The sequence below is a fragment of the Stegodyphus dumicola genome, chromosome 1 (genome assembly GCF_044657685.1).
Source record: "Stegodyphus dumicola isolate Sdum_Otavi_A_Nest chromosome 1, ASM4465768v1".
NCBI classification, from domain to species: Eukaryota; Metazoa; Arthropoda; class Arachnida; order Araneae; family Eresidae; genus Stegodyphus; species Stegodyphus dumicola.
Window position 1 is genome coordinate 140,915,157 of NC_140768.1, and position 21,430 is coordinate 140,936,586.

General features: G+C 34.6%; 1 protein-coding gene across 1 annotated transcript in view; it reads right to left on the reverse strand.

Annotated features, from left to right (window-relative positions):
* Positions 1 to 2,522: 2,522 nt before the first annotated feature.
* The window catches only part of LOC118188345 (uncharacterized), a 101,698-nt gene continuing 82,790 nt past the window's right edge, over positions 2,523 to 21,430 (reverse strand). The window contains exons 7-9 of the mRNA XM_085821468.1: positions 17,827 to 17,927; positions 6,679 to 6,805; positions 2,523 to 4,681 (exon numbers count right to left, since the gene is read on the reverse strand). Of these exons, the coding sequence (XP_085677594.1) occupies positions 6,725 to 6,805; positions 17,827 to 17,927 (182 nt within the window). The 3' untranslated portion in view covers positions 2,523 to 4,681; positions 6,679 to 6,724. The remainder of the gene's footprint in view (positions 4,682 to 6,678; positions 6,806 to 17,826; positions 17,928 to 21,430) is intronic.

Genomic DNA, 21,430 nt, shown 5'->3' on the forward strand with positions numbered 1-21,430 from the left:
CAGTAAGCAGCTTGGATTTTTAAAACATATATAATGAATGATGCAATATCCTAAAGCAATCTGCTCCATTCCGATATGAAGAGCATGTCGAAATACATATCGTTTAAAAAGAAAGCTAAGGAAATATTTTTTTCATACACACTTTTGTTTTGTTTAGTTACTATAAAGCACTTGAGGATTATGTTAATTTATCTAATAGTTAAATTTGGTGTTAAAGTTCCTTTCCTGTCTTCCTGAATCTCAACTTACAACTTCCGGACAGAACGTAGTCTTAGAATCGTGTCTGAATGAAAATGAAAAGAAGTATTTAATCGTGAAGTTCTACTGACTTCGTTAGAGAGAACGAGTGATTCTGACTAGCGCACGTTCGCCTTCTTAGGCTATTCTCTCTTAAGCTATTATCACGCTGGGCCGTACTTTAGGCCCTTGATAGCTTCGCCATTATTCAGCATTAAGAAGCCAACACTGTTAGAATTCTCTGTTAGAATTTGGCTAGATATTTTTAGTTAAGATTAGTTTAGTTCTTAGTTTCCTAAGTACAAACCCGAGTGGCGGCTTTATTGTAAAACTCCAAGACGGAGTTCTGTTAAACTTTATTGGAATAATAAAGGGTAATTTCACCCTTTTTACGTATTGTTCTCTACCCGAAGAACTCAAGCAATTATTCGCTGATCAGTTCTTAAGATTCTTCAACTTCAACTGTAACTTAAAAGTACACAGCACAGAATCTTAAATGCTATCTGTGTAAGTGGATAGTTGGCTTAGTGGTGGACTTTCGAACAGAAAGTGGCACGTATACGCGTTCGCGTTACAACTGGGGAAAACCACAAAAACGGCCATGCAGCCAATTCGTTCATCGGATTCGTACCCCGGCCTGAACTACCAATGCTCAGTGACTTTACCGCTCGGCTGCTGGTGGGTCTTTCATAGACATTTATAGAAGTGGATTTCAAAATATTTTATAGAAAACTGAAGTTAAGTAGATTCATTAGTATTAAATATCTGTTGAATTTAATTTTATGGGTGGAGCAAATGACTTAGCAGTAAAAATAAAAATTTATTACCAAGATGAATTTCTTATCATTCCCTGAATTTTACGGGATATATAGATTTCGCTTTATATTTTCCATGCATAGTTTTTTTTATAAAGTGTGTTTTATAATATATTATATAGTATTATAAAGTTTACAAGTGTGCCACCAGAAAATTATAATTTCTTAAGACACAGGTTTAATGAAAATGAAATTTGGTGAGGTGATCTAAATCACAGGTTAAGACACACAGTTATAATCTTGTAAGTTTCACTATTTTACCCAAATGGGAAATTTTTAGCAGTTACTGCCATTAATGTATCAAAAAAGTAATTTTGAAGGATTCTGCTGTAATTCGTTAAAAATTCGTTAATTAAGAATTCGTTTATTTTCCATTCAGTAGTCTATAGAATAGTATTCAAACAATGGGTTACGATCTCAAATGGGGGCCACAAAAATTTATAATAATTTCAAAATGTGAAAAAAAATAATTAAAATCTGAAAGCTTACAGATTTTATATTGCGGCCAAACTGCCTTTGGTACTTACGTATTAACGCAACCAGGCCAACATTCGCATAAATCGCCAAATTTGGCGACCTTACTTACGGCAACCCTACGTGTTATACGTAGTTTTGTAAAAAGAATTTATTTGTAAAAAGAAAAAATGACACTGGGCGTGTACTACCACAGCAATGGGTTTTCGGCGGAATTTGCTGGGAAAAGAGACTTTTTTGGTTACTGTACCTAACAGAAGCGCCGTTACCCTCATGGAAAAAATTTGCGAAAATATCAAGGAAGGAAGCATCATTTATTCGGATTGCTGGAAAGGATACAATACAAGTGAGTTCGAAAATGCTGGATTTCTGCATGGAACTGTTAATCACAAATATAACTTTGTGATTCCCAACACGGGCGTTCACACACAACATGTAGAGCGCATGTGGGGCTCAGCCAAATGGCGCAACAAAAAATAGAGAGGAACAGCCCGTCATCATCTTGACTCATACCTTATCGAATTTATATGGCGCCAAGTTCAAGCTGTTAATGGCGAAGACGGTTTTCAATCAGTGCTAAAAGCAATAGCCAAAAGATTTCCGCCGAAAAAATAATTTTGCAACTTATTCAAATTCGAAACCGGAAGGGTTTAATTGCTATTTTATATTTAAAAACAAAATAATATAAAAAACTGTATTAAAAATTATCTGTAATTAATAAATGTACATTTTCTTTCTATTCATACTTTTTTATGTCAAACTTACAAATCGCGCCAACCTGGTTGCGATAATACCTGGTTGCGATAATGCCCTGCCTTTCTTTCATTTACAGACACATACACGTTTCGAGAACATTTGGGCTAACGCCATATTGAGCTAAACATATTTAAAAACAGCATATCCTTAGAATTTCCGATAGACAGTCTAGCGCGCTCGCCATTTAAATGTTTCGTTCACTAGAGTGTTGCCAGTGCTGGTTTTGAAATTGTTGACTTTTTAATCAAAAACTCGCTTTACAAAACCAAAAGGTTTTACAAAACATAAAATAGACAATAAAACAAATTCCAAATTCGGGCTTTCAAGTGCCCACGTTCGGGTGGAGGACCATGTTATTCAATACTTGATGACTCCGGGCACCTTTGTTTTTTCATAGTGCGAGAAACATACGTACATTCATGTAGATTCTTCATTATATAGCTTCTTTAAAAACATAATACAGGACGATAAGGTTTGGTGGCAACAATTTGAAAAGTGATACAGTCGTTTATAGTGATTCAACGCAAAATGCCGTTTCGAGACTAATAACCCTTCTGGGTTAACGCCCATTCGGACTAAAAAATCTGAATTGATGATATATAACTATAAGGTCGACGCTCTGATTAAGTTCGCGGTCTATAGCATTTGAAATTATCAGACTACGTATTCAGTACTTCATTAAGCATGTTCCCCAAGGCGGCCTGAAATTCACGTTTTACATGAGTTAAATCTTGCTTCAAGTTATATATATATAAGGAAGTATGGCTGCTGAACAGCGAAAATATTGGAAAGGAATTTTAAGAAATTTTTTAAGACACATGAATCTGTGTAACAGTGTGAAAATATTTCTTAAATATTATAATACGACTTTCTAGATTTTAAATAAAGAGTTAAGAAGCATTTTTAATACTTATTTACAAGCATAATTCTGTATATGCAGGAAAAGTACTGCCTTTAAAAGTGAGTTCCATGCTTGAAGAAAAGGAGAAAACTTTGAGACAGTCAGTGACATGCAGAAACCGTTAATTCGAAAAGTCCATCAATGGTAACTGAGTTCTTCGATAATTTTCCTCTGAATTTGGTAGTTATATTGGAACCTCGGATCTCGAACGTATTTTTCCCGACGAGTACGAATAAATTATGCACGGTGAGTACTCATGTATAAATTATCTGACCAAAAGACGTCTAAGATTAAAGGTGTCTCGAATTACGAGATGCAAGTTGGAAACAAATGATTTCCAAAAATGTTATCATCTAATATGCTGCCCAGAATTAACCTGAGGGAAGTCTGGAAACACCAGACACCTATGTTTCATATTTTCCCTTCCTTATTTGCATTAATAAAGTTCATTAAAGTGATTTACAAGATCATGAATTTTCCACGGGGAGAATTATGGCGAGAATTTTTTACAAGTTGGTACTTTGAGGGCTTTCACCCTGACTATATTTCTCTATCTAAGACATTGTGCGTCTGAACAAATCGCGGGTTTATATTTAATAAGCTATGGAATTACTAAAGCACCATAAAAATGAGCTCAGCGAGAAAGAATTGCAACAGGTTTAGAAGCAGTAATAAATATGATGAAATTCCTTCAGAGAAAAGAAAAAAAGATGATCTTACTACTTTGATCCGCGAAAGTTTTGGAAAATGGAAGTTTTCGTGCAGCAGATATCACTCCGATAATGCAGTAAATGTACCAGTAAATGTAAGCCCTTTCAGTTACAACGCCGTGTTTCACTTTAGAAACATTCTGAAGAACCTAATAAAAACCAACCATCATGCCCAAATTTTCAGTGAGAGAGAAACTCAGTCTGAAGCGGAACCAAGCGGCATTAAGAAATAATAAAAGATGTTTCAAAAACAGAATATCTTCTTTAACAATAGATGTAGAGAGCTGACATTCTTATATTAGTAGGAGACTCTTCACCAAAACAGTAACGTTTCTTTCCTTTCATTTGCTCTTCAGTTTACCCTTGCGCCGTCTGCTGTCTTTCGTACAAAGTAGGATAAAATCGAACTAAGTACATGTTTATTTTGTCTGCTTAATATTGTGTTTACCTTTTTTTTATTCTTTTAGAATAGTTGATTTGTACTGGTTTTGCATTAAGATTTTCTGCACATAAGATTTTCTGCACAAAGTAATGTTATAAAGTATAGATAAGCGTTCATTTTTGTGGTCCAGAAACGGATTTTACATTAATTCCTATGGAGAAAATAATTTTGGTTTGAGGGTATTTAGCATGATGAATGAAAAGTATTCAGGAAATAATTAAGTCCATGAACCGAGGTTTCATTAATTGGAAGAGAGATCACTTCAGTAACTGTTCACATGTATTCAGCAACTTTTCAGATTAATTTCAATCACTGTTCAGACTTCGGCACTTCAGATGAATTTTCCCTGCAAAATAACAAATTGTTTTATTAATGCATATATTATTTTCTTTATTAATATGAAAGGTAATATTGTGATTTTAAACAATAAAAAAATTACGATTTCAACAGCATTTTCTAAGAAATTTTAGGGTATTAATGACAAATAATTTATGAAAATGTATAAAGAAATGAGAATAGGAATCACAACATAACTTGATCGCATAAATAAAATTTGTAAAGTGTTAATTTATGTCTTATTCCTTTCATATGAGAGGTAAAACAGGAAGTAATTATTATAAATTCATTTAAATATCTGCTGATATGAAACAAAAAATTAAAAACAAAAGTGATCAATTTGAAAGTTTTCAGTAAAATTACTCATTTCTTCTTCAGCATCAATTTCATCTATTAAGTATCTATTGAGTGCCAATCTACAACCCGGCATTTCGTAGTGTTTACATCTTTTCATAAATGTTTTGGGGACATCTGCTCTAACAAAGTATGCTTAAGCCACAACACTTGGGTAGGAAGCATAATCTTAATGACTAACAGTTAGCAAAATTTTGTTCGGGGTTTGTTGTCATACACCTCAGGACATAAAATAATTTTCTCACTCTACGAATACATTATTTCTATAATTTACGTTTCCACGTAATCCTGTTTCTATAAACGCTTCGAATGAACAGTTAAGAACATCTGTTATTTAAATGTAATTATTAAATTTATCTAAATTTTAATAACCGTTAAATAGTCCAGTTTAAATTACCAATATAAAAGAACCAATATAAAAGAAGTGTAATTCACACAGGGCTTCTTTGTGCCAAAAACATAAAGGATATCAGTTATGGAAGTTAATGGACTGAAATTCTCAGCTATCTCAATTTTTTTTCTTTCCTTATCGAATGTTTTACATGTTAGATTGACTTAATATCACAATTTTTGCTTTCTTGTAGTAAGCATTTATAGTGATTTCAGAATTATACAATGTGCTCCCTCATTTTTCAAATATATTATTGATTTGAGACAGGGCACCTGTCCATTAAAAAATAAAGGTTAAAGTCGCGCAATTACGTTATCGCTAGTCAAAACGGTTAATAAATTCTCTTATTTATGTTTTGCATTGCAAAAGTGCGTTAGTTATTAAGGAATTTCCTAAAATTAGTTATTTAAAGAAAATTTATGTGTACTATTTAATAACATTTTTCACGTAACGTTTTATATATCTTTTGTATGAAAACTTATATGCATTTTAATATCCTATAGCATACGAAATGCAAAATTTCTAACCTCACTTTCTACTTTATACTTTCTTAGACTAACACGTTATTTAATTTGATCTGTGTTTTGGTAGCTCGCAAACTACAATCCCTTGCATACACATTATCTTTATTAATTTCATTTAAAATGTAAAATATATTTTCTATTTATTTTAGATTTCTTTCTTTAAGATATTTACGTTTAAAAATCAGATACAAAAACAATCTTTTAAAATTAAAATGTTTCAGAAGTGTTTCAGCATTTTTCAGATGCAGTAAATTTTCACTTTGATCTGTTGACAACTGTAGATATTTATATATTAAGAATTAAAACAGAATATTTACATACATCAGTAGGATTTTAGAAATGTTCAGTAATAAGCTTCCGTATGTTGTGTTAGATTTCAATGTCGAGGATTTAAACTGTGCTTTTATTTTCATTTTCTTAATTTTATATAAAATTTATACAAGTAAAAAGAATTGGTGCAAACCACATATTTCTGGAAAGAAAGCAATGGGTGCTATGAGCCTTGGTGATCAGTTATTCTCTGAGTGTATTGTAGTGTATTTCTCTCTAATTTGTGTCGTTATTCCTCTCCCCAAATATATAGATGTTTTTGCAAATGTTTACATGGCCTTTTCTAAATAACTATGGCTTTTTAAATACAGTATAATTCGAGTATAGTAACAGCTACTGCAATCGTTTATTTCGACGTTTCATTTACCTTTAATATCAATATACTTATCTAGTAATTTAAGGTCCTACCTGTTCCAATATGTGAGTTAAATATGCCACTCGCAATGTAGAAATTTCATTTTAAATACACTCTTTGTTCATATTCTTCACCGACTGATTCCTTCAATTTCTTGAAACGAAAAGCAAGACCCGTTTTCTAAAGAGAACAAAACATGCTCATTTTAATTTCTTATACCTTTACATAACTGACTAAAACAACTGACACACAGTAGTTGTATACAGATCTGAAATGTGCAATAATTTTTGCAACATGTATGTTTGTGTTTTGCTTAGAGATTCATATAGATTACAGAAGAAGATAAAGAATTTTGATATACAACAATTATATTCAGATAAAAACATTAAAGTACTTAAACAATGGTGTTTGTTGGTATTTGAATCCAAGTTGATTTTCTGGTAGGGCAAAACTTTCCGAACGTTGCTTAGAATATGTTCATAAATCAGTTTAGATTTGAACATATTAAGTCTGTTTCATAATAATATATCTCTATGGAAAGTTATGATGTTTATTATAAACAGGAAAAGACAAAAACCAATTGCAGCCTTGACGAGAATCGAATATTTCCAATCATTTGATACTTGAATATGGTGATTTTATTACTCGAATTATAGTGATGTTTATTTAATACTTGAGTTTGGTGACCATTTTATCACGAGCACACAGGAGAGGAATGCTATTTTTGTTTTTGGTAATCTGCTTAATCCTTTGACTACGAATTAAAAAAAAACATTCACCCGTTTTCTATCCAAGGAGAAAAAATATGTCATAAATAAAGTAAATTTAGCATTTGGGATTTTTTTGACAAACTGTTTTCAAGCCAAAGGCTGGGAAACATATGTCCTAGCCATAGTTAATGGTGGGATTCACATGTACCACACGTAGCGATCTAGTTACCTTAAGCATACCTATTATTCTGAAAAAAGTTATTATATGAAATAGATTTTGCATCGTATGGTACAGGGTAAAGCATTCTTTGCATAACTCAACATTATACCTTGAGCAACTCCTATTTATTCCTTTCTCTATGTTCAATTGTGTACGACGAGCATAGCGTCGTCTAGATTTTCAAACTATTGGAAGATGATTTCCAACTTTTTAACTCAGCAGTAATTTTTAAACTTTTAGTGGGACATATATGTCCCGTTAGTAGTCAAGCTGTTGATGGCAAGATGAATCGAAGGAAGCATAGTGGGCTAAATCAATATGTTAATGATTTTTTTTTTTACTAGGAAGGCATATTTTAGAAATTAAGAGGAGTTATTATTTTAGAAATTTAGAGTTTGGCGGGCACCGTAGTGATAGAATGCCTCTCCATGTTATATATTTTAGTATATTCTCATTAGAATTGATGAATTTGACCCTTGACTTTGCCTTTTCTACATTTTCGCCTTCGGGGAGCAGTGTGATTGCATTGTAATTTACTTAATTACCGCTAATGGTCTTAGGGCTGTAGGGTTTATATTTATTTTAACTAACATTTATTTTAAGTTTAAACAATCTTTCCTGTCAAGCCTTACTTTCCCCTGTAACTGCCAATGCCAGAGTATGTAAATTTTAGTAGAACGCGCAAGGATTCAAATTATCAGCGGAAGTATTCTGAGTTAAATAGAAAGGAAACGAGTTCGAGGTGTGCTGTTCTTACTTCACGAGCGCGGAGGTAGTTAGCCAGAAATTGAAGAACCCCGCGTTTCGGCCTGTGTGCTTGCCTGTTAATAGTATTGTTAATCGTTCAACGTGATCTTCAAGTTTGCTGAATTAGCAGCGGTATTGTAAAACGCGGTGAGGTTAGTTACTTTTAGAGAGCCTCGCAGTTAGAGTCTTGTCTTTAGTTTCTTTTCAGGTTATTATTTTTATTTGACCGCCGAGTTGGCGTAGTTTGTGAGCGTCAAGAGCACGCACTTGTAATTTATTACGTTGAATAAAAAGGTACTTAAACCCTTAACAAGACTCTGTCTTTTATCCAGTTTCAACAGTCACCTCTTGGTTGCGTGCAAGTTGGAGGCGCGCAACGCTACATTGGCGCCCGAACACTTATCGAACTGAAATGGCCGAAAATTGGATGGAAGCCGCTGGACAACACCAAGAAATGACAAGCCAATTGGAAGGATTTGGATACCTGGTCCAGACTTTGAGAGCGTCAATCAAGCCAAACGTCAATTTCGACGGAAAAAATTCGGTGGCGATATTTCTAGAAGGCCTAGAAAATCACTTTCAGCTCTACCCTGTGCCTGAAAGACAAAAAGTTGCCATCGCCACATCCGCACTAAGAGGACAGGCCGCGCTATGGTGGAAAAATATAGGCAAATTTTTATTAGGGGATATTTGGAAGCCAGACATATACATTTGGAAATTTCAAAAAATCGTTAGTGAAGGCCTTCCCCATAGTGAAAGATCGAGCAAGGCTGGAAGCTGAACTATATAGTTTCTATCAACGGGATATAGAAGAGTTGTCTGACTTTATTCTACGAAAAATTAAGCTGACGGATATGCTGTATGGGAAGAAACCCGATGCGGAGATTATTGAAATAATCTTACCAAGATTGTTACCCGCTGTTCAAGACTACTTCGAAATTAGAAACCCAAGCACATTGCAGGAGCTCTTCGAATTGGCGGTGAAGTTTCAAAATCGCAGAATAGCGGAAAAAGCTAGAGGGGCAACATATTCTCAAAGTACCCGAAGGAAATCTTCAAATGAGGAAACCAGAAATGGAAATCGCTCTTATGGGGCAAAGAGCTATCAAGCTAACTCATCGAAACTCGAAGGTCAAGGCCCAAAAAGAAAATTCGAAAATAAACATCCGCGTACCCAGAAGGCACAGATTGAAAGGAAAGCTTTAAACGAGTAGAGGGGCCTGTGAAAGGGAGGGTCCAGACCCCGGAAGTTTTAAAAAAACCCTCAAAAAGACATTTAAATACGGTCATCGTAAAAAACTCACATCTACCAATTATACAAGTCCTGGTTGACGATGTACCAGTAGAAGCCCTCATCGATACAGGAGCAGAAGGGAATTTTATGAGTGATAATATTTTTAAGAAGAATTTTAATAGGTTTCGATTATTTAAAAATAAAAACACAGAAACATAGCAGCGCAAGGACAAACTTGTCAATGTATCGGAAAACTATCTTTAAAGATACAGGTTCAAAACGAAAGCATTAAAGTATTAATTTTTGTAGTAAAAAACTTGCAAAGTCCACTTATTTTAGGTATGGAGTTTTTAAAAGACGCGAAGGCCAAACTGAATTTTCAGGAAAGTTCTATCGTGCTTCAAATAAAAATTCAAAAAGAACTTTTATAGGGTACGATTATTTAAAACCAAAAATACGGAAATTATAGCGGCGCAAGGAAAAACATGTCACTGCATAGGGAAATTATCATTAAATATACAGGTAAAAGAGGAAAGCCTCAAAGTATTAATTTTTGCAGTGAAGAATCTGCAAAATCCTCTTATTTTAGGTATGGAGTTTTTAAGGGCCGCGAGGGCCAAATTGAATTTTCAAGACAGTTCCGTGGTCCTGGAGATGGACCAGAGGGTGGTGAAACCTGTGGAAAAACCGCAAGTGGACCTTAGCCATCTGAATGACCATGAAAGGCAAGCAATACAGCAAGTGGTGAGTAATTTTTCTAACTTGTTTTCAGAAAAGCCGGGAAATTGTCAAATAGTTACGCATAAGATACAATTAACTGCCGAAAAACCTTGTAGGAATAAACCTTATCGGTACGACAAACAAAAAGACGTAATCATCGAAGAACATATTCAGGAGGTGTTAAAGAATAAAATAATAACGCCCATAAATAGTGAGTACGCGAGTCCAGTCGTACTATGTAGGAAAAAGAACGAGTTTCCTCCTTCGGATAAAAGGGCTTGGAGGTTTGCTATCGATTACAGAAAACTAAATAGTATTACTAAATTTCCAGTTTACCCTTTGCCGATTATAGAGGAAATTATTAGACAGATCAAATCGAGAAGATACATGTCTACTTTGGACTTAACGTCTGGCTACTATCAAATAGCAATGAGACCCGAAGACGTACATAAAACCGCGTTTATAACAAAATCGGGCACTTATGCATTTTTACGCGTGCCCTTTGGGTTGTGTGGGGCCCCATCAACATTCCAGAGAGCTATGGACATTGTTCTAAAGCCTGTCCTAGGAAAATTAACTTTAATTTATCTAGATGATATAATTATAACGAGTAGTACGTTGGAACAACACATTAATGATCTAGAACAAGTTTTTAAATTATTAAAAGAGGCCGGTCTTACAATTAACGCCTCAAAATGCAAGTTCGCAACTAAAGAACTTAAATATCTCGGTTATAAAATTTCGCAAAAGGGTATAGTAACGCAAGATTCAAAAATAAAAGCCATCAAGAATTTTCCACCGCCCAACACCGCCAAGAAACTTTCTTCTTTCCTTGGGTTATGTTCTTACTATCGGTCTTTCATAAAAGATTTCGCTAATATTGTTGAACCACTCTTAGTAATCAAAAGACAGAGAGGTAAATTTACGTGGACAGCGGAAGCAAATACAGCTTTTGAAAGATTAAAAGAAGCGCTCATCAATGCCCCTGTTTTAAAATTCCCGGAGGGGGACGAAAACCTGGAAATTGCAGCAGATGCGTCAGACTATGCGGTGGGGGCGGTTCTTATGCAAAATAGCCATCCTCTGGCATTTTTTAGTAAAACGTTGAATCAGTCACAAAGGAATTATACAGCTACAGAAAGAGAAACATTAGCCGTATTAATGGCTGTACACAAATTTCGAGTTTATTTCGGCAAAGCGCCAGTAACAGTCTTTTCGGATCATGCGGCTGTTGGTAGACTTTACTCGGGAAAAAACCTAACGCCCAGGTTAATAAGATGGGCTTTAAAACTCCAAGAATATAATATCAGAATAAAATATAAACCGGGTAAGGAAAACAATGTAGCTGACGCACTTTCTCGTATAAAACTGGACGATGAAGGAAATGAACTTAAATGCGCTGTGTTGACTTCAAAATTTTAGATTCTAGAGATACGATTATCACTGAACTGAAAGCTGATCCTGAATTTGGAAATATCTATGCATATTTGAAAGACCCCGAAAGCTTTGAGCACACAGATATCGATGCGATAAGAAATAGAGCAGAAAACTATGAAATAATGGATAATTTATTATTTTATACGAAAACAACAAACGAAAATCTTGAGTACAAACCAGTCATCCCAGCCTCGCTTCGATTAAGCATTTTGAAGGAATTACACGACGCGAAAACAGCGGGTCATTTAGGGGTCAGAAAGACTTTAAAAAGGGTACGCGAGGCGGTATATTTCATGCAATTATACAAAATAGTAACGGCGTATGTCAGGTCCTGCAATCAATGTCAGTTAATAAATGATATTAATTACAGCCCGGCCGGGTACTTAAATAGCATTCGCGCTACATTTCCGAATGAAATTTTAGGCATAGATCTTCTTGGTCCCTTCCCCCAGAGCGAGTTAAATAAAAATCGTTTTCTTTTAGTAATAGTAGATCATTTTTCAAAATGGACAGAAATTGTTCCACTTAAACGCGCGTCAGACAAAACAGTCGCAGATGCATTCTTACTCAGATACATTTTAAAATACGGTGCACCGATAAAAGTCATTAGCGATAACGGAAAACAATTCATTAGTCAAATATTTGAAAACATATGCAATGGACTTGGCATACGCCATATCAAAATGGTTCCGTATAGACCACAGGCAAACATAGCAGAAAGAGTGAATAAAAACATAGAAAAAATAATTCGCAGTTACGTGAGCACACATCACAAGCGCTGGGATGGCTACATAAATGAATTAGCTTATGCTTTAAGAACGGCAAATCACGATACTACGGGAAAAACCCCAGCAGAAAGTTAATTACGCCTTTAGATAAATTATTCTTTGTGCAACAAAGAGAGCAAGAGTTTAAACAGAAAGATGTACAAAAACTTATTGATCAGGCGCTTAAAAGCTCGGATACGGCAAGAAATAAGCAAAAAGCATATTATGATAGAAAACGCCGTGAAGCAGATTTTAAAGTTGGGGATAAAGTATTGAAGCGGAAATTTTCTTTATCAAGTGCCCCAGACAATTTTACCGCAAAGCTAGCTCCAAAATTTGAAGGCCCCTATGTAATTCAGGAAATCAAAGGAGTCGTATTATATCTTAAGAACGAGAGAGGGGAGATCTGTAAAGCAAGTCCCGACCAGGTGAAAAAATACTATAATCCAAATGATTTTGAAATCCTTAAAAGTTTCTTGCAGGACTCAAGTCTAAACGAAGTAGAAGGTCCAGAAATAACAACAACTGTTCCACCACCCAAGAAGCAGAGAACTGAACAGAGACTTAGCCCTTCTACAACCCGGACTACGGTACCAAAAAGAAAAAATAAAAACTTTCAAACTCCAGCATTTAAGAAAAACAAGAATACAGATGCACCGCATAAAGAAACCGTGGTAAAGAGCAAAACACCATCTACAACGGATCGCAGGAGAAATTATACATCAAGGAGAACGCGCCCAGTGCCAGAGAGTCAGGTGCCAGCAAGGCCGCCGTTCCCGAAACTGAAACGGCAGCAGGAGGAAAAAAATACCAGGAACAACAGAAGAAATTCAAGAAGGACTCCAGACCGGAGGACGTCAAGGTGGTGGAGGACCAGCCGTCCCATGGAAAAACGGAAACGACAACAACCCGACGATTACTCCGCCAAGAGGCCAGCATGCAGAGGACGCAAAAGAAAAACTAATGTGGACGACCCTCGGAGGTCAGTAAGGAGAAGATTGACGTCCATGAAACCGATAACTTAAGAACAATATTGCCAGAAAAGAATGACGGAGTTTCAATCATCGAAAACTCAAAGATAAGTTAAAATCTTCTATAATTTTTTTTTTTCTCTTTTGTTCCGAAATGTTATGCGAAGTACGAAATGAAGTACGAAGTTCTATGTTTTGACGAAAGTCAATATGTCTCGGTTGAGACTTAGTTTTGTTTACTTTATTTAGCTAAGGCAAAAGTATTATATTCTTTAAGTATAAAAGCTAAGAACAAGCATTTTCTGTTGGTCGAAAGACTAATTCTGTTATGTTAAAGCCAAAATTTGGCCGAAGATAAAAATAACTTCGTATTCTTGTATTAATAAGAATTTTAGTTTCAGTGCCGCCAGCTTGGCGAAGAATGAGTAAAGTAAAAATTTATTTCTCTTATTAATTTTATGGTAAATTGTAAAAGTCATATGTATTAAAATTTTGTAAATGTACGTAAATACTTGAATGTTATGTAAAAGTAGAATTTAGTCTAGAAGCATAAAATTTTAAATGCTAAAAGTAAAATGCTCAAAAGCAATGAATTCAAAAATTAAGTATTAAACTGTAGATAAAGTCATGCTTTAGAGCGAAAGCCTGCATGTTTAAAGATGAATGAGGGGGAAGTTAGAATGAATGTGTTTTGTAGGGTTCTCCACCTACACTTGAATTTCTAAGAATGTTAAAGTAGCTCATCGAGTTGTAGAATGTCGAGTAAGGTGTGTCTATTTGGTCGTTGAATTCTAACAAATCATGGTGGTTAGGGGAAGTGTTGTAAGACGAAAACACGAATATTCCCGTTTGACACCACACATGGTGGAGAGCCAGATTAAAGTTAAATTAATGTTTGAATAATTGAATGAATGTGAAGTAAGCAGTAACTAAGGAAAACGAATCGTTTAAAAACCAAAATTTATTGTGTCAAGAAAGTGTAAATTATAATGTATTTAGAAAGATACTGATACTTATTCCTTCCAGATGCTGGAAGGAAAAGACCAAGATTGATTGATGAAGTCCAGGAAAAGTTGCTGTAAGAAGAGAGAGTTATAAGTATACACAGAAATTTAGTATACAATTTGTTACATAAGATTTTTTTTTTTTTTGTGTAAACGAGGTTCTCGAGAGTTAGTTTAGAATTATAGAAACTTACAACAGGTCGTTTGTAGGACCTGCTTCCAAGTTTTCCAAATTCTGGCAGCGGCAAATGTAGGGTTTATATTTATTTTAACTAACATTTATTTTAAGTTTAAACTATCTTTCCTGTCAAGCCTTACTTTCCCCTGGAACTGCCAATGCCAGAGTATGTAAATTTTAGTAGAGCGCGCAAGGATTCAAATTATCAGCGGAAGTGTTCTGAGTTAAATAGAAAGGAAACGAGTTCGAGGTGTGCTGTTCTTACTTCACGAGCGCGGAGGTAGTTAGCCAGAAATTGAAGAACCCCGCGTTTCGGCCTGTGTGCTTGCCTGGAAGTATTGTTAATCGTTCAACGTGATCTTCAAGTTTGCTGAATTAGCAGCGGTATTGTAAAACGCGGTGAGGTTAGTTACTTTTTGAGAGCCTCGTAGTTAGAGTCTTGTCTTTAGTTTCTTTTCAGGTTATTATTTTTACTTGACCGCCGAGTTGGCGTAGTTTGTGAGCGTCAAGAGCACGCACTTGTAATTTATTACGTTGAATAAAAAGGTACTTAAACCCTTAACAAGACTCTGTCTTTTATCCAGTTTCAACAGTCACCTCTTGGTTGCGTGCAAGTTGGAGGCGCGCAACGCTACAGGGCGTAAAATTATACTATCTGGTGGTAAAAAGTCTATGAAATTGTATGCCAGTATTGAAAGAAGCAATGAATCTGATAAGAAATGGCTGCGAATTGCTTTGAAAATGAGGACTAAAAGGTTATCAGCGAGGATATTCCCTTTGGCATCAGTTGTACTTACTGGCGACTTTTATCGTTTGTGCCGGCAAAACGGAAAAGTACCAATATGTTTTGCTACTTATTTCTGTTTTCGGTAGTGATATTTCTATTTAAAACTCGCAATAAAAATTCATGAAATGTCATATTTAGAGAAATATAAACAGAAGATACAGAATTTTTTACAGAAATATAAATAGAAGTTACTAATGTACGTAGCACGCCGTGGTGGAAAGAGTATGCAAGGATAACGGGGACAAACAGCTCATTGTATACATAATCAGATGCTTTAAGTAGCTGCAAATTGATTAATATATTTATCTAAATGTCTCTAAGGTTGAACTGTAGTGAAAAGTTTAATTGTAGAATTTGTTCAATTATTACAATGTACAAGTTGAAATACGAATTTTCATTAAAATGCTTCATTACAATTCGGAGTGTTTGTGTTTCCACATATGTAAAATTTAGAATTTCGAAATTTGAAGAGCGGGCACTTTAAAATTGTTTCCAGGGCACTGCATTGTCGACCCTTTCTATAGAGTCATTACAATTCCTGAGAGCAGAAACTTTGAAAAATTAAACGCATCCTCTCTAGGAAGAATTCTTCCTAGAGAATTTTCCTAGAAAGAAGTTTGATGATCTGCAGCCGATATTAATTGAGGTAGAGAAGACGCATATAATTCAAATTTATAGCTTCGACTCAAGCTGCATTCACGGCATTCTGCGCAATGTGTGCGGGCATAGTTTAAATGCTTTTCTCTGGATAATATTAGAAAATTTATAATTCACGATGCAGTATATAATTTATTTCAGAAGTTAAGTAAACTAGAGAGAATATTATCACACAATAAACAGTATAATTCTGCAGAAAATAAATATGGCATTACCACATCTCTTTTATTCAAACGGAAGAGTGTGAATGAAATTTTATTTGGAGGGAAGTTTTGAATAATGAATAACTGATTAGAAATCAGAGTGATATGAAAAATATTTACTGCACTTCTTTTTAAGACGCTATAAATTTCAACAGGGTATTGAATCTCATTTATATCTAATACATTTTAACCCACATCACGAGCCAGAGTCATAGAAATATATGAATCAGTTTTGTGTAAATTCATTCCATGTAGATTATACTCTGGTTTATTTTCAGCTTTTGTGGCATCTGTGGAGTCTGAACAGAACTTATGATAACAAGCTTATGATAACAAGTTTACTAGAGTTTCTGTACTAGGAACAGGTCTGGCAATGAGGATAGACATAGCAAAGTCCATGGCTACAAGGATATGCTAGCAGTGTGAGCGGTTGATATGCCAGCAATGTAAAAACGTGTTTTGTCCCGTTGGAACAGAGAAATATAAACAGTTGTTGCGCATTCGCAAACTGTAGGACCTTTAGTTGAAGCACTTCATCAGTATGACGTTATGCTGTCAAATTGCTCTCGGTGAAAACCAATGATGATCGAACATTGCATGAAATCTCATTCTCTCTGGACATATTACAAAACGTTTATTTGGAGCTTAGCATGTCTTTTCGCACGTTGATGCTTTGGTCAAACGCACCAAGAGAAAAGTGAGGATCATCAATAAAAGTTTAACTGCTGCCTTTCAATGTGGTTAGGAGATATCCTTACGAAGATTTATTTCCTTTTATATTGACATTCCTGTGATATCAGAGGCAGTCGTCTTAACTGTCTGTATGCATGTAATCCAGCAGCGTGCGACCGTGTGTTAATAGTACTGGCACTTAAAGGATCCTGCAGGCGATCACTATTTGCTACAGATCCGCAGCATGAAAGATTGGGTGGTTTCCGCATGTCGGTTTCGTTTGGTTCATTTGATTTTGGCAAAGCACTCGAGGGCTATCTGCCTAAGGTAAGGGATACCTTCGTGAAGGAAACTGGCTAGTATACACGTTACATGGTGAAAGCCAAGAAAACGCCCATTCAGCCAGCCCTTTCACTAGAACTTGAACCAAGAACAGAGCTTGTGTTCAAGAACTTTACCACTCGGCTGCACCTTTCATTTCGGAAAAACCTTGTTCTTCTACTCTTATCTATCTACGGAGGTCTCTGTCAGTTTGCATGTCGTGAAACACAGTGCTTCCTATAGCCTGTAATAGTAATTAAATGTAGAACGGACGATAAGGAGTGGAATACTATGAAGAGTGTCCGTCTTCATGCATTCTTATCATGCGATCATCTCGAGCACATCAACTGTTTGAATCCTCCCCTGATTAAAAATAATTTATATAGATACACTGTAAATATAACTGTGAATTCTCGGTGCCATATGCGCTTACCTGAAGCTCAGGCAACGATAATGTTTATTGGATTTTTATGGCAACTGATAATTTTATAATTCATTATGGTTTTCAAAATTACATTTCTAAAAAATAAAAGACGCTTGCAAAATACAAAAGAGATTTAAACATGTACGTACTTGCTTCCTCCAACGGGAATAAAACAAACCAGAGAATGCTATTATGAGAAAAGCAAAAAAACTTCCAATAAGTGCAGAAAATGTGCTTCCTTTGCTTTCACCTGTGAAATCGAAAGTGGTACAATTAGTTAATTCATATATATATGAAAATTATGCACGCGTGTAACTTATAATAGGAAGAAAAACTTACTAACATTTAAAAGGGCGTTAGAAATGAGCCTAATCCTAAATGATTCAAGAATTAGAAATTAATATACTCATGATGTAAGTAAACCGGGTAGACTACTAGCTTTGAAGATTAACGAGTATTGTTTGGACTTTCAAAATATAGTATTTCAGATTTACTGATATTACCCTAATTCCTGGGGCTAATTTTTGATCATTTTCGGATTACATACAATGCTGTCTTCTTTCTTATTCAGAGCCTGAGGTTTTGATTAAAATCAAATTATTCCGATGAGCAAAAACGGAAAAAAATGAAGAAAATCTAAAAGCTTTCAGATTTTATTACGCTTGTAGGGGCGGTTTCCTCATTTATACACACATACACGTTTCGAGAGCAGTTGGATTAACGGTCGTCTTGGCTAAATATATTTTTAAACAGCATATCTTTACAATTTCCGATAGGCAATTTCGCGCGCTGAAGAAATGCTCGCTGAAACAATATTTTAGTCCGTACAGTGTTGCCAGTGCTCGCTTTGAAATCGTTGCGTTTTTCAATAAAAAATTCGTTAAAGTTTTACAGAATATGAAATAGATAAAGAAACAAATTCGAAACTCAAAATTTGGTCTTTCAGATGCCCATATTCGGGTGGGTTGCTGTAGGTAATATTGTTTCTCACTATGCCAGAAATATACATATATCCGTGCAAATTACTTATTACTTAATTTCTTTAAGTATAATACAGAGCCATAATATTTGGTAGCAGCGATTTGAAAAGTTATTTAACACTTTTAGTGATTCGACGCAAAATGTCGTTTCGAGACTAATAGCCCTTCTGGGCTAATAAACAAGGGACAAGAAATGAACAACTTTTTGTTTCTCCTCTACTCTTTTATCATATGACTTTACTCTTTTATCTTTTACTTTTCCTCTACTCTTTTATTATATGTTACTAAAGTACAAAGTATAATATCATTTAGAAAATGAAAATTTAATATAATTTTCGTTTAGGAAAATATTTTGCTTTCTCTTACAAACATAAGTTAAGATACTATCTTAACAATTCTACAATTACTTACATTTATATATATACGCGAATTTTGGAAGCACTGTGGAGTTAATCTAATGAAATTATGTGCAAGAATAAATAAATTATCCGGAACCCAGTTTGCGTTAAATAGGTAAGAGATTCATTGAAAAATTTACGTACAACATATTATTTCATTAATGCTTATTTTTCAGGTACAATACTGTAGAAAATTCATGGCGTGGAAGAACTCGATGATAAAATTTCAAGTATGCACATCATTTATGAAGTATATTTCATATTATTTCCAAATATGCATCTCATTTATAATTGTGAAATATCTGCTTCCGTGTACTCATAAATGTTTTTAAGTAGAAGTAGTAGATGCTAGCCATCTGATTCTGAGTTTGAAGAAAGCAGTTAACATCTGCGTGAAGAAACTGTTCAAGTGGAAATCTAGAGGTAAATTCTAGTATAATATATCTAAAGGATGCAAATGTGGTTTACAAATTTTGAATGTTCTGATCAGAAATACTTCGATACGAAGCTATTGATCATCAAGGGAAAATAATTAAAACTACAAAATGATAAATACTGCATACTCGCAAAATACGCCGCAAATGGGTGTAACTGCTCGGGAGTGTTTGGAACTCCTATGTTTCTTCTAATACTTAAACTTCTATTAATGCTTTCAATATAGGTGCATATCACAATGCGAGGGCAAAACCTGAGATTGCCAACTTTTTCCATAAAAGGCATGTTTTGCTAGATGGACTTATTAAATACTCCACTCATAGTCAATCTATAGTAAGAGATGAACACCATAGTACGTATGAGTGCAATAAATATCGACAACGCTTCAGTATGAGCACAATAAAAAAAATCTGAAAGGTTTCAGATTTTAAATTACGTCCAAAGGGGCGTTTTTTAGCGTTTCGTGTGTTATCTTTATTTATTAAATATCATGTTATTTGCACTTGAACCATAAATTTCAGTTCAACAGCAATGTCGCAAAATAATTTTAAAATGAGCCTATCTTTAGAATTTCCGAAACACAGTTCCACGCGCTAGAGATAAAAAGGTTCCCCCTCCCCCCGTAGAGTGTTGCCATTGCTCGCTTTTAAATCGTTGAGTTGTTTACTCAACAATTTCTTAAAGGTTTACAAAATATGAAATCGATAATAAAACAAATTCCAAATTTGGGCTTTCAGATGCTCATATTCGCGTGTTTCAAGTGAAAAAATGGAAGCTGTAAATGACATGAGCAGCTCTTTTATATAATTGTCAGGAAACTAGATTTTGAACGGATTTCCTGTCACAGCGGCCTATTATCCTTCAAATGTTTTAATGCTGATTACAGAACACCCTAGCATCAGATATGTAAATATGTTAATTGCGATAAAATTCATCTGCCTAAAAGTACTTTTAAAACATTGCGGGTATTGGATAGTACATGCGTTATTTCCCTCTGTTATGTCACAATAGTTTAACAAAACTGTACCATTAATAAATTTACCATTAATAAAATTGATTTGTTAAAGAAATTTAACAATGGTATTTCGAGCACAAATTCATTTCCAACGAAATTTATCCTTAAACTGTTATGTACGCAGACAAGGCAAGAAAATGCATAATATAGGAAAAATATCTCTTGCATAGCTGGTGAAAGACATACAGTTTATTTTTTACAATGAATCAAGTAATATAAGCCTTCATATTATGGTAATTGTGGTCACATCCTTATAGAAATATCCCAAATATTATTTTATCTAAATCTCGCAGAAGAATTATGCAATTCTCACTGCTGAAAAAGGAAAAAAAATATGAAAATCATTTAAGTTATTATTTATTAGAATTTTTAAAAAGCATTAATAAAGGTAGTTAAGCATAATAAGTTTCCGACTATTGATTTCCAAAAATTCATTTAAGTTTCAAAATCAGTAATTTAAAAGCTTCAGATTTTGTATTCTATCCTTAGATTTGCTGGAATTCCATGTTTTGTTTAAACTATTTCCCTGTTCGCTTTTCTGTTGATCGAATAAAACTGATTCACCTCGCATAATTTTGTCAATTTTTTCCGGCTCTGCTTTTTACGTTACGTCCTGGACGTGTTTTCTAAAATACCTTTCGTATGGTAAGTCTGGAAGGGACTAAGCTGATCCTTGCATAAAAACATTTAAAAATTAAGCTTGAACTGTCTTCGTCCAAGGTCCCAAAGACATTTAACCCGTTAAAACGCTCTCTCTGTATGTTTTGGTTTAGTTTAGTTTATGTGATTATGGCAAAGCTTCGAGGGTTATCTATCTAAGGGGAGGGATGCCTTCGTGAAGGCCTTTCTAAGTGAACATTTCACATGGGGAAAACCACGAGAAATGTCCATCCAACCAGGTAGTTCGCGGGATTCGAACCTCAGA